The sequence below is a fragment of the Ipomoea triloba genome, chromosome 10 (assembly GCF_003576645.1).
Source record: "Ipomoea triloba cultivar NCNSP0323 chromosome 10, ASM357664v1".
Classification (NCBI taxonomy): Eukaryota; Viridiplantae; Streptophyta; class Magnoliopsida; order Solanales; family Convolvulaceae; genus Ipomoea; species Ipomoea triloba.
Genome location: NC_044925.1, coordinates 2,071,711 through 2,090,246, shown reverse-complemented (window position 1 = coordinate 2,090,246; position 18,536 = coordinate 2,071,711). Strand labels below are relative to the sequence as shown.

Sequence of the window (18,536 nt, the reverse complement as noted above, 5' to 3'; positions counted from 1 at the left end):
CATTTTTAAAAAAAAAAAAAAAAAAAAAAAAAAAAAAAAAAAAAACTGATTTCATTAATGTTGAGCTACACAGTGGGAAATATTATATGCATGCTTAATCATGAATAAACTTTCCTATTTTCTCAAGACACTCAAATTTTTTAATGATTCCAATTTAATAAAGCATGGAATCATAGAATTGAAAGTTTATAATTATTAAGAGAAATCCTCCCCTGAAACTTGCAAGAACATTGCAAATATTCTGCAGAAAATAGGCCGGAAATAGATGAGAGACTTCTCATATATATAGCCTCATCTGATCTCCATTAATGAAAACACATCACTCATTATTCCATACCACATTCTATACTTCTCTCATCATGGCTGCCACTAGCTCTAATTTCACATTGATTCTTGCAGCCCTTTTCTTGTTGGGGACTTGGGCATCTCAAGCCACGACCCATACCCGCGAAGAAGCTTCCATGCTCAAGCGCCACGAAGACTGGATGATTCGTTATGGGCGTTCATACAAAGATAATGCTGAGAAGGCAAAACGATTTCAAATCTTCAAAGAAAATGTGGAGTTTATTGAGTCATTCAATAAGGCTAGCACCCTGTCTTACAAACTTGGCATTAATCAGTTTACCGATTTAACAAATGAGGAGTTTAGGGCCACCATGCTTAATGAAGAGAAGCCACCCCCACTCCCTAAGCCATCAAAACCAGTTTCCATTCAAAATGAGAGTTTGGCTCAACTTCAAAACCAATATTTGGACTGGAGAGAGATGGGTGCTGTGACTGATATCAAAGACCAAGGACCAACCTGCGGTAATTATTAAAAATTGCACAATTTAATTTCCTTTTAGGATAATATATATTACCCTATTTTTATACCATGAATCAGGGTCCACCTTACATTGTGGACCCTAGTCGAAAACAACATTTTGTCTGTGGTTAATATATTTAGTAAATTCTATTAATAAATTATGTGTCTACTATAGTTAACATATTAAGTAAATTTTGTGCCTACTATAGCTAACATATTATGTATACTTGCAATTAACATATTATGTGAATGTAATTAATAAATTATATATCTACGGTTAACCTATTCTGTATCTACCATTAACATAATAGTACCTTCGATTTATTTATAGATACATATTATGTGAAGTGCATGCACATTAAATGGGGGCACATAATCTACTTTAAACTAGCTAGGTTACACAATGTAATAAAGTAGCATGGAGTCTGATCCATGGTATAATTTACCATAATACCCCTCCACAATCATGTCAAGTCGAAGTATACGGATCAGTATTGCAAAAAAGTTTCACCTAGGCACCGATTAATCAGCGCCTAGGCGCTGACCAGCTACCTAGCATATCACCATAATCGGTGCTCTAGGCGACCGACTAGGCCACCTAGGCACCGACTAGGTCACCTAGTCACCCGATTAGCTATCGTTCCATTCTTTTTTAAATGGGTTATTTCATATAAAATGATATCGTTTTGAGCTAAATAACCGTAAATGTTCAAACTCTAACTTTTTTTAGATTAATATATAATATTTTAGTATTAAGTATTAAAGTATTAAATAGTTTATAATTATCAAATTAAAAAAAAATTAAACAAATGTAAAATAAAATAAAATAAAATAAAAAATACACGTTTAGGCATCGATTAATTGCCACCCGATGCTCCCGAGCCGCTGAGATTTTTTCAACCATCATACGAACCCGGGCAAGATAATACATTTGACAAAATTAAAATAATTTGTTTTGTTGTTTGGTTGCATGAAAATATGGATGGGACCAGGTAGTTGCTGGGCATTTTCAGTGGTGGCGACCATAGAAGGAATAAACAAAATCAGAACCGGCCAATTAATATCCTTGTCGGAACAGCAACTCATCGACTGCGACGTCAAAAACTACGGCTGCGACGGCGGAAACGTAGATGAGGCGTTCCGATACATAATAGGCAACAGCGGCGGCGTCGCGGCGGAATCGAACTACCCGTACGACGGCGTTCAGCACAGCTGCGACACAAAAAGGATTGGCAACCCACCCGCCACCATCACAGGCTACCAACAAGCGTATCCCGACGAAATCGCTCTCCAATCGGCCGTCACAGACCAGCCTGTCTCCGTCGCAATCACTATAGATCCCCAACTGTTCAGGCAATACGCGGGCGGAGTTTTCACTGGCTACAACGGCGGCGGCGACTGTGGGTCCGAAGGCTCCCACGCTGTGACGATCATTGGGTACGGGACGAGCGATGAGGGAAAGGATTATTGGTTGGTGAAGAATTCATGGGGAACAGATTGGGGTGAGAATGGTTATGCGAGGATGGCAAGAGGAATAAGTGGCGCGGGAGTTTGTGGCATTAACTTGGCGGCTTATTACCCGACTGCTTAAATTAAAGCAGATTACAAACAATTGTTATTGTTGCAAAACTTTTGCAAGCATTAAATTGGGTGGATTCCATAAACATGCAAATGATAAAGGTTCTAAACAGTACTTTTTGTGCAATTTTTACAAACTGGACAAAATATAATGTGTAAAAACTAAAGTGGAATATATATATATATAGGCTTAGGCTATGGTGCGGGGAAGGCCACATCTCAGCCTTAGATTAACTTCTTAAAAGAAATTTGTCATGTATGACCTTCAACAATATGGAACGGAAGGCACAACATTATGTTTTAGAAGGCATAACATTGTGCTCTACAAAAAAGAAAAAATGCACGGAAAGACAAAAAAAGTTAACTTATTTATCCAAAGTAATGTGCACTGGAAGGCATATCACTGTGCTCTAGAAGACAACACAATGTGCTAGAGGGAAAAAAATGTTGTGAAAGACAAAAAAGAATTAACTTACTTACACAAAATTACCATAATGTCACCGCATTTTTTTAAAAATTGTTTCAATATGACCGTTGATCTGCACTGAATCAATGGATGAGATTAACCATATGTGAGGTCAGAGGGTCCCGAGCTACAACGTCGTAAGTAAATAAGCCAAAAGTCCCATCATTCTAGCATTAAATGCAGTATATATAGCGAATCTGACACGTGTCGACGCACATGCATGCAATCGGTTAGCTTGGGAACAACACCATGATAGCCACGTGTGTTGATATTCCTAACCACCCACTGAGGGATGTGGTCGGGTTAAAGTTAGTAGCCTAGATCCTAATCCTCAAGTAACCCTAGCCTGCTCGGGATGATCGTCCAGACCTAAACAAGTCGAGGTTGGTCCAAAGACAACGAAGCACTACTACAACCATTATTTAGCTCTGTCGTTGCATTTAGGTTAGGAATATCAAGCTAATGGTCGGTCAAGGTTGGGAATGAGTCATCTGGTGACCTAATCGGATACCGAACAGTTACACAGTACGTAGATGGAGGTATACTCGGAGAATATTCATTATCAAGGTCTTCCCGTGTGGACATGTCGTTATGCACCATTAGGTATGCATAAATGCACCACAACGTGTTCATAAATGTACCAAGGTGAAATGCACAAATGCATCACAAAAATACACTAAATCTTGGTGAACACGTTATGGTGCATTCATGCATACCTAATGGTGCATGAAACAAGTCCAAATTTTCATAAGTATTACACTTTCTCCCACAAGTATATATTATGGTTTCCCCATAAGTAACTCTTCAACCCCTAAATAGTAAATACTACATTTTGATTTAAAAGTATTACATTTTTTTTATCAAAAGTATCACATTTTTCCTAATAAGTATTACATACACCTTTTCTATAAGTAATGATCAATTTATCCATGATTTGTATTACAGTTTTTATCATAAATATACTATTTTTCCTCATAAGTAATTATCAATAAATTTATCCTTTTATTAGTATTATTACATTTTTTTCTTATAAGTAATTTTTTTAATATCTAAATATTAATGTACATTTTTATTAAAAAGTATTGCATTTTCAGGTATTATACTTTCTCTCTTAAATAACAATTAATTCATCTCTAATTAGTATTACATTTTTCATCATAAATATTATATTTCTATTTAGACTCGACCCATGTTAAGAAGAAATAGAATCCGTGAGGAGATCTTATTAGACACTCACCATCGCAAATTATATCGTGGATCGCGGTCCACAATTGATTGTTGACCGCGCATCAAAACGACTTCGTTTTGATTAATGAAAACAGATGGATAAAACAGCCTCCGTCCCGCGTCATTCACTTTCAGTTCATATACACTGCAGTTACATTTCAACACAACTACAATTTTATTCGATAATATAAAAACACAAATGTGAAAATGTTATTCAATATTAGTTCATATACACTGCAACTACATTTCAACACAACTACAGTTACATTTCGATATAACTACAGTTTCATTCGATAATATAAAAACACAAATATGAAACTGTTATTCAGTATCAGTTCATATACACTGTATTTACATTTCAACACAACTACGGTTACATTTCGATATAACTACAGTTTCATTCGATAATATAAAAATAAATATACGATAGTATCTTTTGAGATAAACTGTAGTATCAGTTACGGAACTCTGTCTCACACTTATTGAAACGACGTCGTTTTGCAACCACGGTCCACAATTCACAATGCATATTGTGGATTGTGGTCCACAATGCATATTGTGGATTGTGGTCCACGATATAACGACTCACCATCAATGAAGGCACATGATCCTAATCCCTCCTTACATTTCCTATTAAGAGTAGTGATATTTGTTAGTGATGATGTAACTGAAAATTGTGCAATTATCTAATAATGTCAAATTAGTTGGCGCGATTTAACTTGTCCACTTAAACGTGTATATTCGGATAGAAGACTAACGAGTACGTCAAGCAAGTAACTACATACCGCATCCTAAAACTGCCATGCTTTCATGTTTGTTGATGCCACCATGGTTTGTGGTTAAATCTTTACTCACTAATCAACCTAAAACCTTTTATAAATATATGAAATTTAAAAAGAAAACAATTATATTTATCAACTTTTTTTTCAAAAAAAATATTTATCAACTTTAAAAAGTTGTAATTAAATACATTAACTTGTTAATTTGATACAACTAAAATAAATAATAAGTTACCTAACGGTAACCTATAATAATGTTGATATAATAAATAAATTAAATTAGTGGAGGCGATAACCTTGTGATCTAGTGGTACCTAGTTGTACCCCATATAAAAGGGGTGGGTTCGAGCCTCAGTGTAGGCGATACTGACTCTTTGTAATTCAGTAGAAATTAAAAAATAGAAACATAGACGAAGAAACCATAGCCAACTTCTCCATACTGACTCTTTGTAATTCAGTAGAAATTAAAAAATAGAAACATAGACGAAGAAACCATAGCCAACTTCTCCATCCAATTAGACTAGACACAGCTTTTTTATCCACTAGACCGCGGAGAAAATAGTTGACTTTTCCGTTGACGAAGAAGCAAACCATTCTTTTTTTTTTTTTGTTTTTTTTTTAATTTTTATTTTTAAAAAAGATTTAATTATTAGTTATCATTTTGAATTTTTTTACCCGTCAATTGAATTAATTACATTAATTTAACAAGTTATCATTTCAATTGAATTAAATTAAAGAGTTAGATATATACGCTCAATTGAAATTTTTAAAAGTTCAGAAGTCCAATAATTTTTTCATATAAAGTTGAATGGAAGTTTGACTTTTTTCCCTTATTTTATTTAGAGCCAAAGACAATAATTATCAAGGAGCCTTATTCCTAAATATGAACAAGTTAGTTGCATAAACTTACAAGATCATTGCGAATACTCTGCAGAAAATAAGCCGGAAAAACGAGTCAATATATTGTACAGGGCGAGTTTGTTTTCTTATAAATAGCTTATAATACATTTAGAGCCTTCTCATAATAATCTCATCTCCATTGATCAAAACACATATTATTTATCTCTCATGGCTACCCCCAGCTGTGATTTCAGATTGATTCTTGTAGCCCTTTTCCTGGTGGGGGCGTGGGCATCTCAAGAAGTTTCCATGTTGGAGCGCCATGAGGAGTGGATGGTCCGTTATGGGCGTTCATACAAAGATGACGCAGAGAAGGCAAAGCGATTCAAAATCTTCAAAGAAAATGTGGAGTTTATTGAATCATTCAATAAGGCTGGCAATCTGTCTTACAAACTTGGCATTAATCAATTTACTGATTTAACAAAGGAGGAGTTTAGTGCCACCATGTCTTGTGACAAGAAGGCATCCCCACGCCCTAAGCCTTCAAAACCAGTTTCCTTTCAGAATGTGAGTTTGGATCAATTTCCAGAACATGTGGACTGGAGAATTGTGGGTGCTGTGACTGGTGTCAAATTCCAAGGAGACTGCGGTAACTATTAAAAATTACACACTTTAATTTCCCTTTAGGATTTTATATATATATATTTGTATTCAAATGAGTACTCACCTTAAAGGAGGATAGATAGGATAAATCTTATCCTTTTGATGCAAAAATTTGAATGGATATGATTGATTCGGACATATATTGTTGGATTAATATATGTAGGATTTAATTAGGGATAGAATTTGATTATGATATTATACTTAATTTTTGGAATGTATTTATGGTACTAGTTTTTCTTATGCGCGATGCGCAAAAAACATGTGCCCAATATTAGTATTTTGTATTAAAATTTTAAATTTATTTAAATTTTAATATAGTAAATAATAATAATAATAATAATAATGTAAAATATTTTTATAAATTGGATATTTATATTTTAAAAAATAACTAACATATAACTCTAATATTTAATGTGTATGTATTATTATTATTATTATTGAAGAAGATAAGAAAATATATGGTGGATGCATGTGCATAGTAACAATAGTAGAAAAGATAACGGAAGTTATAACGGTAGAAATATTATGTAGTACAACTTTTATAGCATAATGTACAAAAAAAAAAACTTAACGGAAAAAACGGACATAAATGAGGGGTATAACTTTCATTCACAATTATTATGTTTTTAGATAATAGGATTATTCATGTAGAATAATTCCATTTATTATGCTTATATTATTTATTTTCACTGCTTTTTTATCCATACTTATTTTAATAGTTGACTTTGATTTGTCTGTATGTCATCACGTCGACCGTAGTTCGGTGTGTGCACTTTTATGCAATATCGTGTGCACTGACTTGGTGGTATGTATCCAGTTGTCTGGTTGTCGTGTGATCTTGAGTGCTAGGTTTGTGCACTGATTTGGCGGTGTGTGAGCACTCGTCTAGTTGCAGTGTCAGTGTGGTGCACTGATTTGGTGGTGTGTGTTCACTTGTCTAGTTGCGTGTGATTTTGAGTCCCAGTGCACACAATATTTCACAAAAGTGCACACATTGGATTACTATCAAACGTGATGATATATGCACATTAGGCATAGTGACTCAATGACTAATCCTTTTTCTAAATTATATGCACCGTTAAGGACGCACTAGCTAGGACAAGTAGTCATAGATCTCTTACTCTTAAATGTGCTTACAATTCAACAAGCTAAGGGATTAGTTCTGGTAACCAAATTTTGTTGTTTTGTTGCATGAAAATATAATATGGATCAGGTAGTTGCTGGGCGTTTTCTGTGGTGGCGGCCGTAGAAGGACTAACCAGAATCAGAACTGGTCGATTATTTTCCTTATCCGAACAGCAACTCGTCGACTGCGACGCCACAAATTTTGGCTGCAGCGGCGGATCAAGACCAAATGCGTTAGAATACATAAAGAACACCGGCGGCCTCGTGACGACGTCGGACTACCCGTACGAGGGTGTTCAGCGTAGTTGCGACCCACAAAAGACTCGCAACCGAGTTGCCACCGTTACAGGCCTCGGATACGTCTACCCCAATGAAATGTCTCTCCTTGTGGCCGTCGCAAACCAGCCTGTCTCAGCCGGACTCTTAGCAGACATAGAATTGATCATTCACTATCAGGGCGGAGTTTTCACTGGCTATAATGGCACCGGCAACTGTGGCTCTAGTGGCTCCCACGCCGTGACGATCATTGGGTACGGGACGAGCAGTGATGGGGTGAAGTATTGGTTGGCGAAGAATTCATATGGACCTGGTTGGGGCGAGAATGGTTATATGAGGATAGCTAGAGGGATCAATGATATAGGAGTTTGTAGCATTAACACGGCGACTGTAATCCCTATTGCTTAAAATATAATAACAATTATTGTTACAAAGTTAGTTGTTAAACTGTAACAATTAAAATTAATAAAGTTTTTGGAGTATGTTCGCCCAAAATTTCGTCACTATATTTTTGCGTCAACATTAATCTAATATTAGCTATGAAAATATTTAGTTGCAAAATCCCTCACAAGTTCCTCTCTAAGCCGTTGCTAAATGCTATTTAATACAAAAATTAAAACTCGTCGCTAAGTTATCACTAATACATCAAATGCTCCAAAATAAATTTTAAAAAATTGAGATAAGCATCAGATTTCAATTCGCATCTTAAATGATGGATCATCTTACTAAAGTAAAAAAAAAAAAAAAAAAAAAAAAATTGTCATCATTTGACTTGACAATATAACTAGCTATGTTTTCTTTTTTTGGAAACAGTAGGTATGTTTTAAATCAAGTGAATATATCAATTCATGGTAACTAATGGATAAAAAAAGTTTTAATCAGATCAGATATTGAAAGACTTCATCGATAAAAAGACTTTTGGTGTCCATAACTTTATTATAGGCAGCTCGTTTATTAGGAAAATAAAAACCATCATGCAACAAGCGCTAATTATATGCAAAACTAAACAATAATATAACTTGAAAATAACAAAATATATACTAAATAAGTTCTAAATTATAAATTAGGGGTGTATTCAATCATGACTTTCATAGACTTGTATGAACTTTAAAAGTTTGAAGATATTTAATTCAAACTTTTAAGAAGTCTTTAAAAGCCAAGCGTCATTCAATCAAGATTTTTAAAGAATCTTTAATTAAAGTCAGGTAGTATTCAATTAAGCGGGGTGTACATTCAATCACAACTTTCATATACTTTTAAACACTTTATCAACTTTAAAAGTTCGGTGGTACTCAATTTAGACTTTTAAAGATTCTATAAAAGTCTACCGCTATTGGATCCAGACTTGTCAAAACTCTTCAAAAGCATGTTGGTATTCGATTTGGACTTTTATAGAGTCTTTAAAAGTCTAATGGTATTTAAAAAGTTACTAACTTTGACTCTGTCGAAATAGAATTTCTGTAGACTTTTTCTTCATTAATATAAATAGATGAAATCTAACCCTCCAACCCCAAACTTTTCAACATTCTCTACTGTCTCTTTTTCCTCTCTCTAAGCTAGGCAAACTTTTCATCAATTGTACGGTATGTTCCAAACCTTTCATAAATACTCATATATTTTACTAAAAAATTATTATTTTTTGATGTTCAAAGAAAAATTTTTGCTACGATCGCAACAAAAAATTGCTATGATCGCAGCAAAAAAAATTGTTGCGATCGCAGCAAGAATCTGCTGCGAACAGCAACAGCTTTGTTAGGAATATATTGTAATTGTTTTGATGAACCAAAAATGTAATTTTAAACCCCCAATTTTATTTTTTGAGTCTAGTCAATTAAGTGAAAATTGCAAGAGTATAAATTTTAATTTATACTTGTAAGTCGTTTGCTTCCACTTTACAAATTGAGAAGAATTTGGAGATTGATCAAGTCTCGTGGACATCCTTAGACGTGACAACATGGTTCGAATTTCATGAATTAATTCTTTGGAAGAATTAATTTAATTCAAGATGAGGATGTTGCAATTAAAGGTCAAAATTGAAGTCAACCATAAATGTGTTCTCTCACAAATAATTTTTAAAAGCTAACTCATGCAAGAAATTATTTTTGGAGATGAGGATGACCTTTTGGAGCAAAATGGCGTGACTAAGGCTATTCTAGAGAAGAGGATGACTTGCTCACGAATATAAATGAGGATGACTTGCAACATAATTAGAAATGGTGATGAGGATGACCTTACTTATTTAAAGGGGAGAGAATGACTTGTTCTTAATAAAGTGAACCATTCTTAAAGGATGAGGATGACTTGGTTTCTAATATTGAAGAGGCTGACTTACTATTCATTAAAAGGGGCAAAGAAGTCAACCACATTATTTTTAAGAGACCAATTACATTATTCAATTCAAGTCTTTTAGCTCAGATTCTATCGTCTACAATTCCTACTATATCATCCTTATCCCATGCATGATATGATAGCATTACTGTAGCCTTCATGCAAATCAGGCTAAGTCATGGCATACCCACAACCCAATTCCTTTCCTTTGCCCAATTGCTTCAATCCGAGGCCATACACAAAATCTGACTTCATTGATTTGATTGGTTTAAAAAATAAAAACGGAATAAATACACATACAAGAGAAATCCATATATTATATACTTAAATATATAATTAAATACTTCCGTGAACGCACACAAAAATATATGTGTATTATATTTAAATTTTTTTAAAAATGAAGGCAATTTAGATATTACAAGAAAAGAACTATTCATTTGCAGGAATAGTTCATTCTTAAGACTTTTTTAAAAATAATAAATACTAAATGGTGTAATGAGTTGTTTTTATGATGTTATTCTATGGTGGATTGCTTTTTTTTTTTTTAATCTTTTCTTTTCTCACAAATAGAGAAGGCAAAAACTCCTATGATATTGTTTCATGCATTCTCATCAGTGAGACGGATCCATTTTTTCATAAATATTACACTTCTCATAAATATTATGATTTTTCTCATAAATAACTCTTCAATTCCTAAATACTATATTTTGATTTAAAAGTATTATATTTTTACTCAAAAGTATCACATTTTTCTTAATAAGTATTATGTACACTTTCCCCTATAAGTAATAATCAATTTATCCATGATTTGTATTATACTTTTTATCATAAGTATTATGTATTGACTCATAAGTAATTTTCAATTAATTTATCCTTTTATTAGTATTATTACATTTTTTTCTCACAAGTAATTTTTCAACTGTTTTTATTTAATTCTAAAAAAAAAACTGTTTTTATTTAAAAGTATTACATTTTTCTCAAAAGTATTCCATTTTTCAAATATTACACTTTCTCTCATAAGTAATAATCAATTTATCTTTGATTAGTATTACATTTTTCATCATAAGTGTTATATTTCTATGGAATAAGCTAGGTTCAAATTGACCACTAAACGTAACCTGAAAGTGCAATTAGACCACTGAACCAAAAAAAAGTGTAATTAGGCCACTGAACACTCCAAATGTACGAAATTTCACCTGATAGCAAGTTACCATCCATTTCATCAAGTTACCTGCTTACGTGGACAGTGAGTTGGCATTTTAAAATAATTTTTAATAATAAACTATTAAAATTAAAAATTAAAATTTAATAATACCCTTGTCACCTTAGCTTGATAGGAAACCTGCAGCCGTTGCAGATCTTGATCGCCACCTGCTCCCCCTCGCCGTCGACGTCAGGACTACTTCGCCTGGTGAACCAGAGTAGCCGGTCAAATGCCATTAGTAGCCGGAGATCACCGCTACTATGCGCTATAGGAAGGAGAGATAAATCCGGCGGAGGACAAGGATACAAAAGTATCAGGCGGTTGTTCAACGTAGTCGGTGGTCAACCCGGCCTTTTTTTTATATTTAATTTATATTTTTAAAGTTTATTATTAAAAATTATTTTTAAATGCCAACTCACGGTCCACGTAAGCAGGTAACCTGATGAAATAGATGGTAACCTGCTATCAGGTGAAATTGCATACATTTGGAGTGTTCAGTGGCTTAATTGCACTTTTTTTTATTCAGCGGCCTAATTGCAATTTTAAGTTACGCTCAATAGCCCATTTAAACCTTATTCCTATTTCTATTTAGACCCGACTCATCTTACGAAGTAGGATCCATGAGGCGGTATTTTTAAGACTCACCATCAATGAAGGCACATGATCCTAAAATCCCTCCTTCCATTTCCTATTAAGAGTAGTGATATTTGTTATGATGACGTGCTTTAAAATTGTGCAATTATCTAATAATGTCAAATTAGTTCACGCGATTTAACTTAATTGGCCGAGCATGGTCCACTTAAACCTGTCTATTCGGATAGAAGACTAACGAGTACGTCAAGCAAGTAACTGCCGCATCCTAAAACTGCCATGCTATCATGTTTGTTGATGCCACCATGGTTTGTGGTTAAATCTTTACTTACTAATCCACCTAAAACCTTTTATAAATAAATGAAATTTAAAACAAAAACAATTATATTGAAGAATTTTAAAAAGTTACAATTAAATACATTAACTTGTCAATTTGATGCAATTAAACTAAATAATAAGTTACCTAAAGATAACCTGTAAAAATGTTGATATAATAAATAAATTAAATTAGTGGAGGCGATAACTAACCTAGGCTGGTTAACCTCCTTGTGGTCCTTTGCCGGCTAGGATCACAGGGCGAGGGTTTACTCACATACTCGGAAGAGGAGTGGGGTTTGCCTCGATAAACCCAATATGGAAGGGGGTAGGTCCGAGTCTCAGTGGAGGCGATACTGAGTCTTTGTGCTTCAGTAGGAATTAAAAAATAAAAGGAAACATATCTATCCAATTAGACTAAGAAGAAACGATAAAAAGAAACATAGAAACGATAGCCAACTTCTCCATCCAATTAGACTAAGAAGCCGCCCCAACCATCTAATTAAGAAATAAAAAGAAACATAGAAACGATAGCCAACTTCTCCATCCAATTAGACTAAGAAGCCGAGAAGAAAGCATGGCTTTTCCATCCAATTGGATGGCCGGCTATTTCACCCACTAGACGGAGAAAATAGTTGACTTTTTAGACGAAGAAACGATAGCCAACTTCTCCATCCAATTAGACTAAGAAGCCGCCGAGAAGAAAGACATGGCTTTTCCATCCAATTGGATGGCCGGCTATTTCGCCCACTAGACGGAGAAAATAGTTGACTTTTTCGGCTATTTCGTCCACTAGACGGCGGAGAAAATAGTTGACTCTTCCGTTGACAAAGAAGCAGACAATTTTTTTCCCTTTTATTTTAATTTTTAATTTTTAAAAAAGATTTAATTATTAGTTATCATTTTGAAATTTTTTTTTACCCGTCAATTGAATTAATTACATTAATTTAACAAGTTATCAATTCAATTGAATTAAATTAAAGAGTTGCCAAAGACCTTGGGTCTAGTGACACCCGGTGTCCCAGTTTACACTCCCACATGGATTATGGGAGTGGGTTCGTCAATTGTTCAACGGAAGTTTGACTATTTTACCCTTATTTTATTTAGAGCCAAAGATAATAATTATCAAGGAGCCTTATTCCTTAATTTGAACAAGTTAGTTGCATGAACTTGCAAGATCATTGCGAATACTCTGCAGAAAATAAGCCGGAAAGATGACTCAATATATTGTATAGAGTGAGTTTGTTTTCCTATAAATACTCAATACATTTAGAGCCTTCTCATAATTATCTCATCTTCATTGATCAAAACACATATTATATATCTCTCATGGCTACCCCCAGCTGTGATTTCAGATTGATTCTTGTAGCCCTTTTCCTGGTGGGGGCGTGGGCATCTCAAGAAGTTTCCATGTTGGAGCGCCATGAGGAGTGGATGGTTCGCTATGGGCGTTCATATAAAGATGATGCAGAAAAGGCAAAGCGATTCAAAATCTTCAAAGAAAACGTGGAGTTTATTGAATCATTCAATAAGGCTGGCAATCTGTCTTACAAACTTGGCATTAATCAATTTACTGATTTAACAAATGAGGAGTTTAGTTCCACCATGTTTTGTGACGAGAAGGCATCCCCACGCCCTAAGCCTTCAAAACCAGTTTCCTTTCTGAATGTGAGTTTGGATCAAATTCCAGATCATTTGGACTGGAGAGAGATGGGTGCTGTGACTGATGTCAAAAACCAAGGAGCAACCTGCGGCGGTAACTATTAAAAATTACACACTTTAATTTCCATTAAGGATTCACTTTAATTTCCATTTAGGATTTTATATATATATATTATATATATATATATATTCAAATGAGGGGCACCTTAAGGAGGATAGTTAGGACAAATCTTATCCTTTTGATGCACAGATTTGAGTGGATGTATTGATTCAGACAATCAGACATATATTGTTGGATTAATATACATAGGATTTAATTAGAGATAGAATTTGATTAGGATATTATACTTGATTTTAGGAATGTATTTATGGTTGAATAGGATTATTCATGTAGAATATTCCATTTATTATGCTTATATTATTTATTTATTTTTAGAGCTTTTTTATCCGTGGACAGTAATTTGGTGTGTGCACTTTTATACAATATCGTGTGTACTAACTTAGTGGTATGTATGCACTTGTCTGGTTGTCTTGTGGTCTTGAATGCCAGGTATGTGTACTGATTTGGTGGTGTGTGTGCACTTGTCTGGTTGCGTGTGGTTTTGAGTATCAGTGTATATAATATTGCATAAAAGTGCACAGACCGAACTACGGTACTATCAATGTGAGGACATACACACATTGAATATAGTGACATAGTGACTAATCTTTTTTTCTAAATTGTATGCATGCACCTTTAAGAGTGAACTAGGACAAGTAGTCGTAGATCTTTAGGCCAGTTGTCTTACTCTCTAATGTGCTTACAATTCATCGAGAGATTAGTTACTATGGTTGATGTGGTAACCATGAATTACATCTATATATATAGACTAGGTTACATGTACAGTGCAAGGTAGCATGGAGTCTGATCGGTATAATTTACCATATTACCCCTCCACAATTATGTCAGGTCGGAGTATAGGGACCTTTTTGTGGGCAAGATAATAGGGTGTGTTTAGAAAATATTTTCTTTTCTAATGTTTGGTTGCATTTCAGGAAATTGTCTTGGTGTATTTGGTTCATTTAATTGTATAATTGAACATTGGTTTCATAAAAAAATTTGTCTTATTTATAAACAATAAAAGAAATGAACAATAGTAAATTATTTCATTAAAAAAATATATATATAGAAGCCGGAAATCAAATCTGGTTTCCCGCTTCAAACTGATTTCCAACGGAAATCATTGTTATGGGTTCGTCCGGGGATGGAGCAGACTGTGATGGAAAATGATTTCCAAAAAAAAAGAAAGTCATTTTCTAAATATTGGCTTTGTTTTTATTTTTATTTTTATTTTTACCGGAAATCAATTTCCATTGACTTTAGTATTTTTCTCTTACCAAACTCGGAAAACCCATAAAATAATTCTCAAAAATCATTCTTCGGGTTTTCAAACACGTGCTTATTGGTTTGGGAAACGACAAAACTAAAAATATTTGTTTTGTTGTTTGATTGCATGAAAATATGAATCGGAACAGGTAGTGGCTGGGCGTTTTCTGTGGTGGCGACCATAGAAGGAATAAACGAAATCAAAACTGGGCAATTAATATCCTTGTCGGAACAGCAACTCATCGACTGCAACGTCAAAAATAAAGGCTGCAACGGCGGATCCAGAGATGAGGCGTACCAATACATAATAAGCGGCGGCGGCGGCGTCGCGGCGGAGTCGGACTACCCGTACGACGGCGTTCAGCACAGCTGCGACACAAAAAAGATTGGCCACCCACCCACCATCATTATAGACTACGAAGCAACGTATCCCGACGAAATTTCTCTTCTTTCGGCCGTCAAAGAGCAGCCTGTCTCGGCCGGAATCATTATAGATGGCCAACTGTTCAGGCAATACGCGGGCGGAGTTTTCACCGGCTACAGCGGCGGCGACGACTGCGGGTCCGGAGTCTCCCACGCTGTGACGATCATTGGGTACGGGACGAGCGATGACGGAGAGGATTATTGGTTGGTGAAGAATTCATGGGGAACAGATTGGGGTGAGAATGGTTATATGAAGATGGCCAGAGGGATCAGTGCTGATGGAGTTTGTGCCGTTAACTTATCGGCTTTTTATCCAATTGCTTAAATATTACAAACAATTATTGTTGCAATGTAAAACTTTTGCAAGCATCAAATAAAACTCGACAAAATGTGTAAAAACTTTTGCAAGCATCAAATCCAACTGCCATGCTTTCATGTTTGTTGATGCCACCATGGTTTGTGGTTAAATCTTTACTTACTAATCAACCTAAAACCTTTTATAAATATATGAAATTTAAAAAGAAAACAATTATATTTATCAACTTTAAAAAGTTGTAATTAAATACATTAACTTGGTTTTGATGCAACTAAAATAAATAATAAGTTACCTAAAAGTAACCTGTAAAAATATTGATGTAATAAATAAATTAAATTAAAAAATAAAAAGAAACATAGATAAAGAAACTGTAGCCGACTTTTCCATCCAATTGGACTAAGAAGCCCCAGGGCTTCTTCGCCCAGAACTAGACGAAGAAGCTGCCAAGGCTTCTTCATCCCGAAGAAGGTTGGATGGATAAGTCAGACATGGGTTTTCCATCCAATTGGACGGTTGGCTATTTCGTCCACTGACTGAGAAAATAGTTGACTTTTCTGTCGACGAAGAAGCAAATCATTCTTCTTCTTTTTCTTTTTTTTTAATTTTTAATTTTTAAAAAAGATTTAATTATTAGTTACCATCTTAAATTTTTTACCTGTCAATTAAATTAAGAGTTAATTCCATAAATGGTCATTCGACTATTGACTTTTACCAATTTTTGTTCTCGACTTTTAATTTGACCAAAGTTGGTCTCTTAACTATTGATTTTGTACCAATTTTGGTCTTTCTGTTAAATATATATTAAATAGGTGTTAAAATTGAGGGCAAAAATGTAAAACTAAATATTTGAGCCTTTTATATATTACTACCTTTTATATATTACCGTAGAAATGTAAAAGGTGTTAATACTCCGTAATAATTTTTTTTTTTTTTTTTTGTAAATTATCTAACTAGATGTGGAGTGTTATTATATATTTTATTGTTGTATTAGGTGTTTTTTTTATTGCTTTATTCTGTGTTAATTTTTTACTGTTCTAATTTGTCATTTTTTTAATGAAAATTTGGTAATCAAAGTGATAGATGAGTTTAGTCCCAAAAAAAATTATTACGGAATATATATTACATTGCAGTAATATATAAAAGGCTCAAATATTTGGTTTTTACATTTCTACCCTCAATTTTAACACCTATTTAACATATATTTAACAGAAGGACCAAAATTGGTACAAAATCAATAGTTAAGGGATCAACTTTGGTCAAATTAAAAATCGAGAACAAAAATTAGTAAAAGTTAATAGTCGAAAGACCATTTATGAAATTAACTCTTAAATTAATTATATCAATTTAATAAATTATCAATTCAATTGAATTAAATTGAAGAGTTAGTTACGTTCAATTGAAAATTTTAAAAGTTATGAAGTCCATTCTAAAAAAAAAAAAAAAAAAAAAAAAAAGTTAAGAAGTCCAATTGTTTTTTCATCGTTCAATGGAAGTTTGACTATTTTTTCTTATTTTATTTAGAGCCAAAGACAATAAATCCCTTGATTAATTGTTTTCCCCTTAATTCTAAGTTTGTTAGAGATTGCAATAACCCTAATCTGACCAATTCTTTTTTCATATAGTTTTTCCCTCATTTAATTTGCATTCTTATTACCTAATCATCATTTCCATACTTAATCATCATTTACTTGGATTCTAGTGAACTCCAATACTTTAGTACCTAGAATTTTATAATTCACACGAATACGTGCCATAGTCTCAATCTTCAGCGGAACAACATTTACATCCTCTTTTTACTATCACCATTTTACTCATAAATTGGTTATTATATTTTTCATTAAAGTATTTCGGATTATTTTTATTGAGTTTTAAAATTTTCCCGAAAAATGTTTTAAAAGCTTGCAATTTTAGCAATTTGTTTTTCCATTTTAAATCTATTAATTGTTATAATATTATGTGATTATTATGACTATTCATTGAAATTTTGTCGTAATTTGATAATATTTTTAATTATGGAGTGTGATTTTGTATCACAGTTTTGGAAAAATGCATATGTTTTTGACAAATTGGAGATTATTTCCTTTTCAGTCTTACCGCAATAATTTCGATTATGATTTTAAGAATCATATTTTCAAATTTCTTTGAATTTGCTTGTCCACAACTTTTATGGTAATATTAATTGATGATATTAAGTAACATTTAATAATAATTATTATTATTAATATTAAATTTTGTACGGTTACGATTAAAAAAATTGATTATTTCGTTATTACTGCGATGTAATAATTATTGGAATTAATATAGCAATAACTATTATTGGTTTTTGAACCGATGGATCAATGATTTGTGCCGTTACTATCATCAGGATCTTGATAGTATGATTTGAATTGAAACGATTTGATTTGATCCAAAACATATGTGTTAATAGTGATAATATTTTGTAACGTTTTATAGTTATTGCTATTAAATATCAGGGGTTACGATTAGGGAAATTGATTGTTCAATTGTTACTGTTACATAAGCATTATTACAGTAATAACGGTTATCGATTTTTGAAATGAGGAATCAATAT

At 33.4% G+C, this 18,536-nt stretch overlaps 3 protein-coding genes across 3 annotated transcripts; all 3 read left to right on the top strand.

The window, feature by feature from the left end:
• Positions 1–359: 359 nt before the first annotated feature.
• Positions 360–2,396, top strand: LOC116032297 (ervatamin-B-like). The gene is made up of 2 exons (XM_031274795.1): positions 360–807; positions 1,798–2,396. Exons 1-2 carry the CDS (start codon positions 360–362, stop codon positions 2,394–2,396), a joined length of 1,047 nt encoding a protein of 348 aa, XP_031130655.1.
• Positions 2,397–5,903: 3,507 nt separating this feature from the next.
• On the top strand, positions 5,904–8,262 carry LOC116033637 (ervatamin-B-like). The gene is made up of 2 exons (XM_031276395.1): positions 5,904–6,344; positions 7,572–8,262. The coding sequence occupies exons 1-2, from the start codon at positions 5,924–5,926 to the stop codon at positions 8,165–8,167; spliced, it is 1,017 nt and encodes a 338-aa protein (XP_031132255.1). The 5' UTR covers positions 5,904–5,923; the 3' UTR covers positions 8,168–8,262.
• A 5,264-nt stretch (positions 8,263–13,526) lies between these two features.
• On the top strand, positions 13,527–16,047 carry LOC116032296 (zingipain-1-like). The gene is made up of 2 exons (XM_031274794.1): positions 13,527–13,953; positions 15,375–16,047. The coding sequence occupies exons 1-2, from the start codon at positions 13,527–13,529 to the stop codon at positions 15,971–15,973; spliced, it is 1,026 nt and encodes a 341-aa protein (XP_031130654.1). The 3' UTR covers positions 15,974–16,047.
• The last annotated feature ends 2,489 nt before the right edge of the window (positions 16,048–18,536 follow it).

Bases quoted from the DNA above. Each gene is read 5' to 3' on its own strand.
- LOC116032297 (XM_031274795.1), top strand. From the start codon at position 360: ATGGCTGCCACTAGCTCTAATTTCACATTGATTCTTGCAGCCCTTTTC. The intron at 808-1,797 runs GTAATTATTAAA...GGATGGGACCAG, and splicing joins AGACCAAGGACCAACCTGCG to GTAGTTGCTGGGCATTTTCA.
- LOC116033637 (XM_031276395.1), top strand. From the start codon at position 5,924: ATGGCTACCCCCAGCTGTGATTTCAGATTGATTCTTGTAGCCCTTTTC. The intron at 6,345-7,571 runs GTAACTATTAAA...AATATGGATCAG, and splicing joins CAAATTCCAAGGAGACTGCG to GTAGTTGCTGGGCGTTTTCT.
- LOC116032296 (XM_031274794.1), top strand. From the start codon at position 13,527: ATGGCTACCCCCAGCTGTGATTTCAGATTGATTCTTGTAGCCCTTTTC. The intron at 13,954-15,374 runs GTAACTATTAAA...GAATCGGAACAG, and splicing joins CCAAGGAGCAACCTGCGGCG to GTAGTGGCTGGGCGTTTTCT.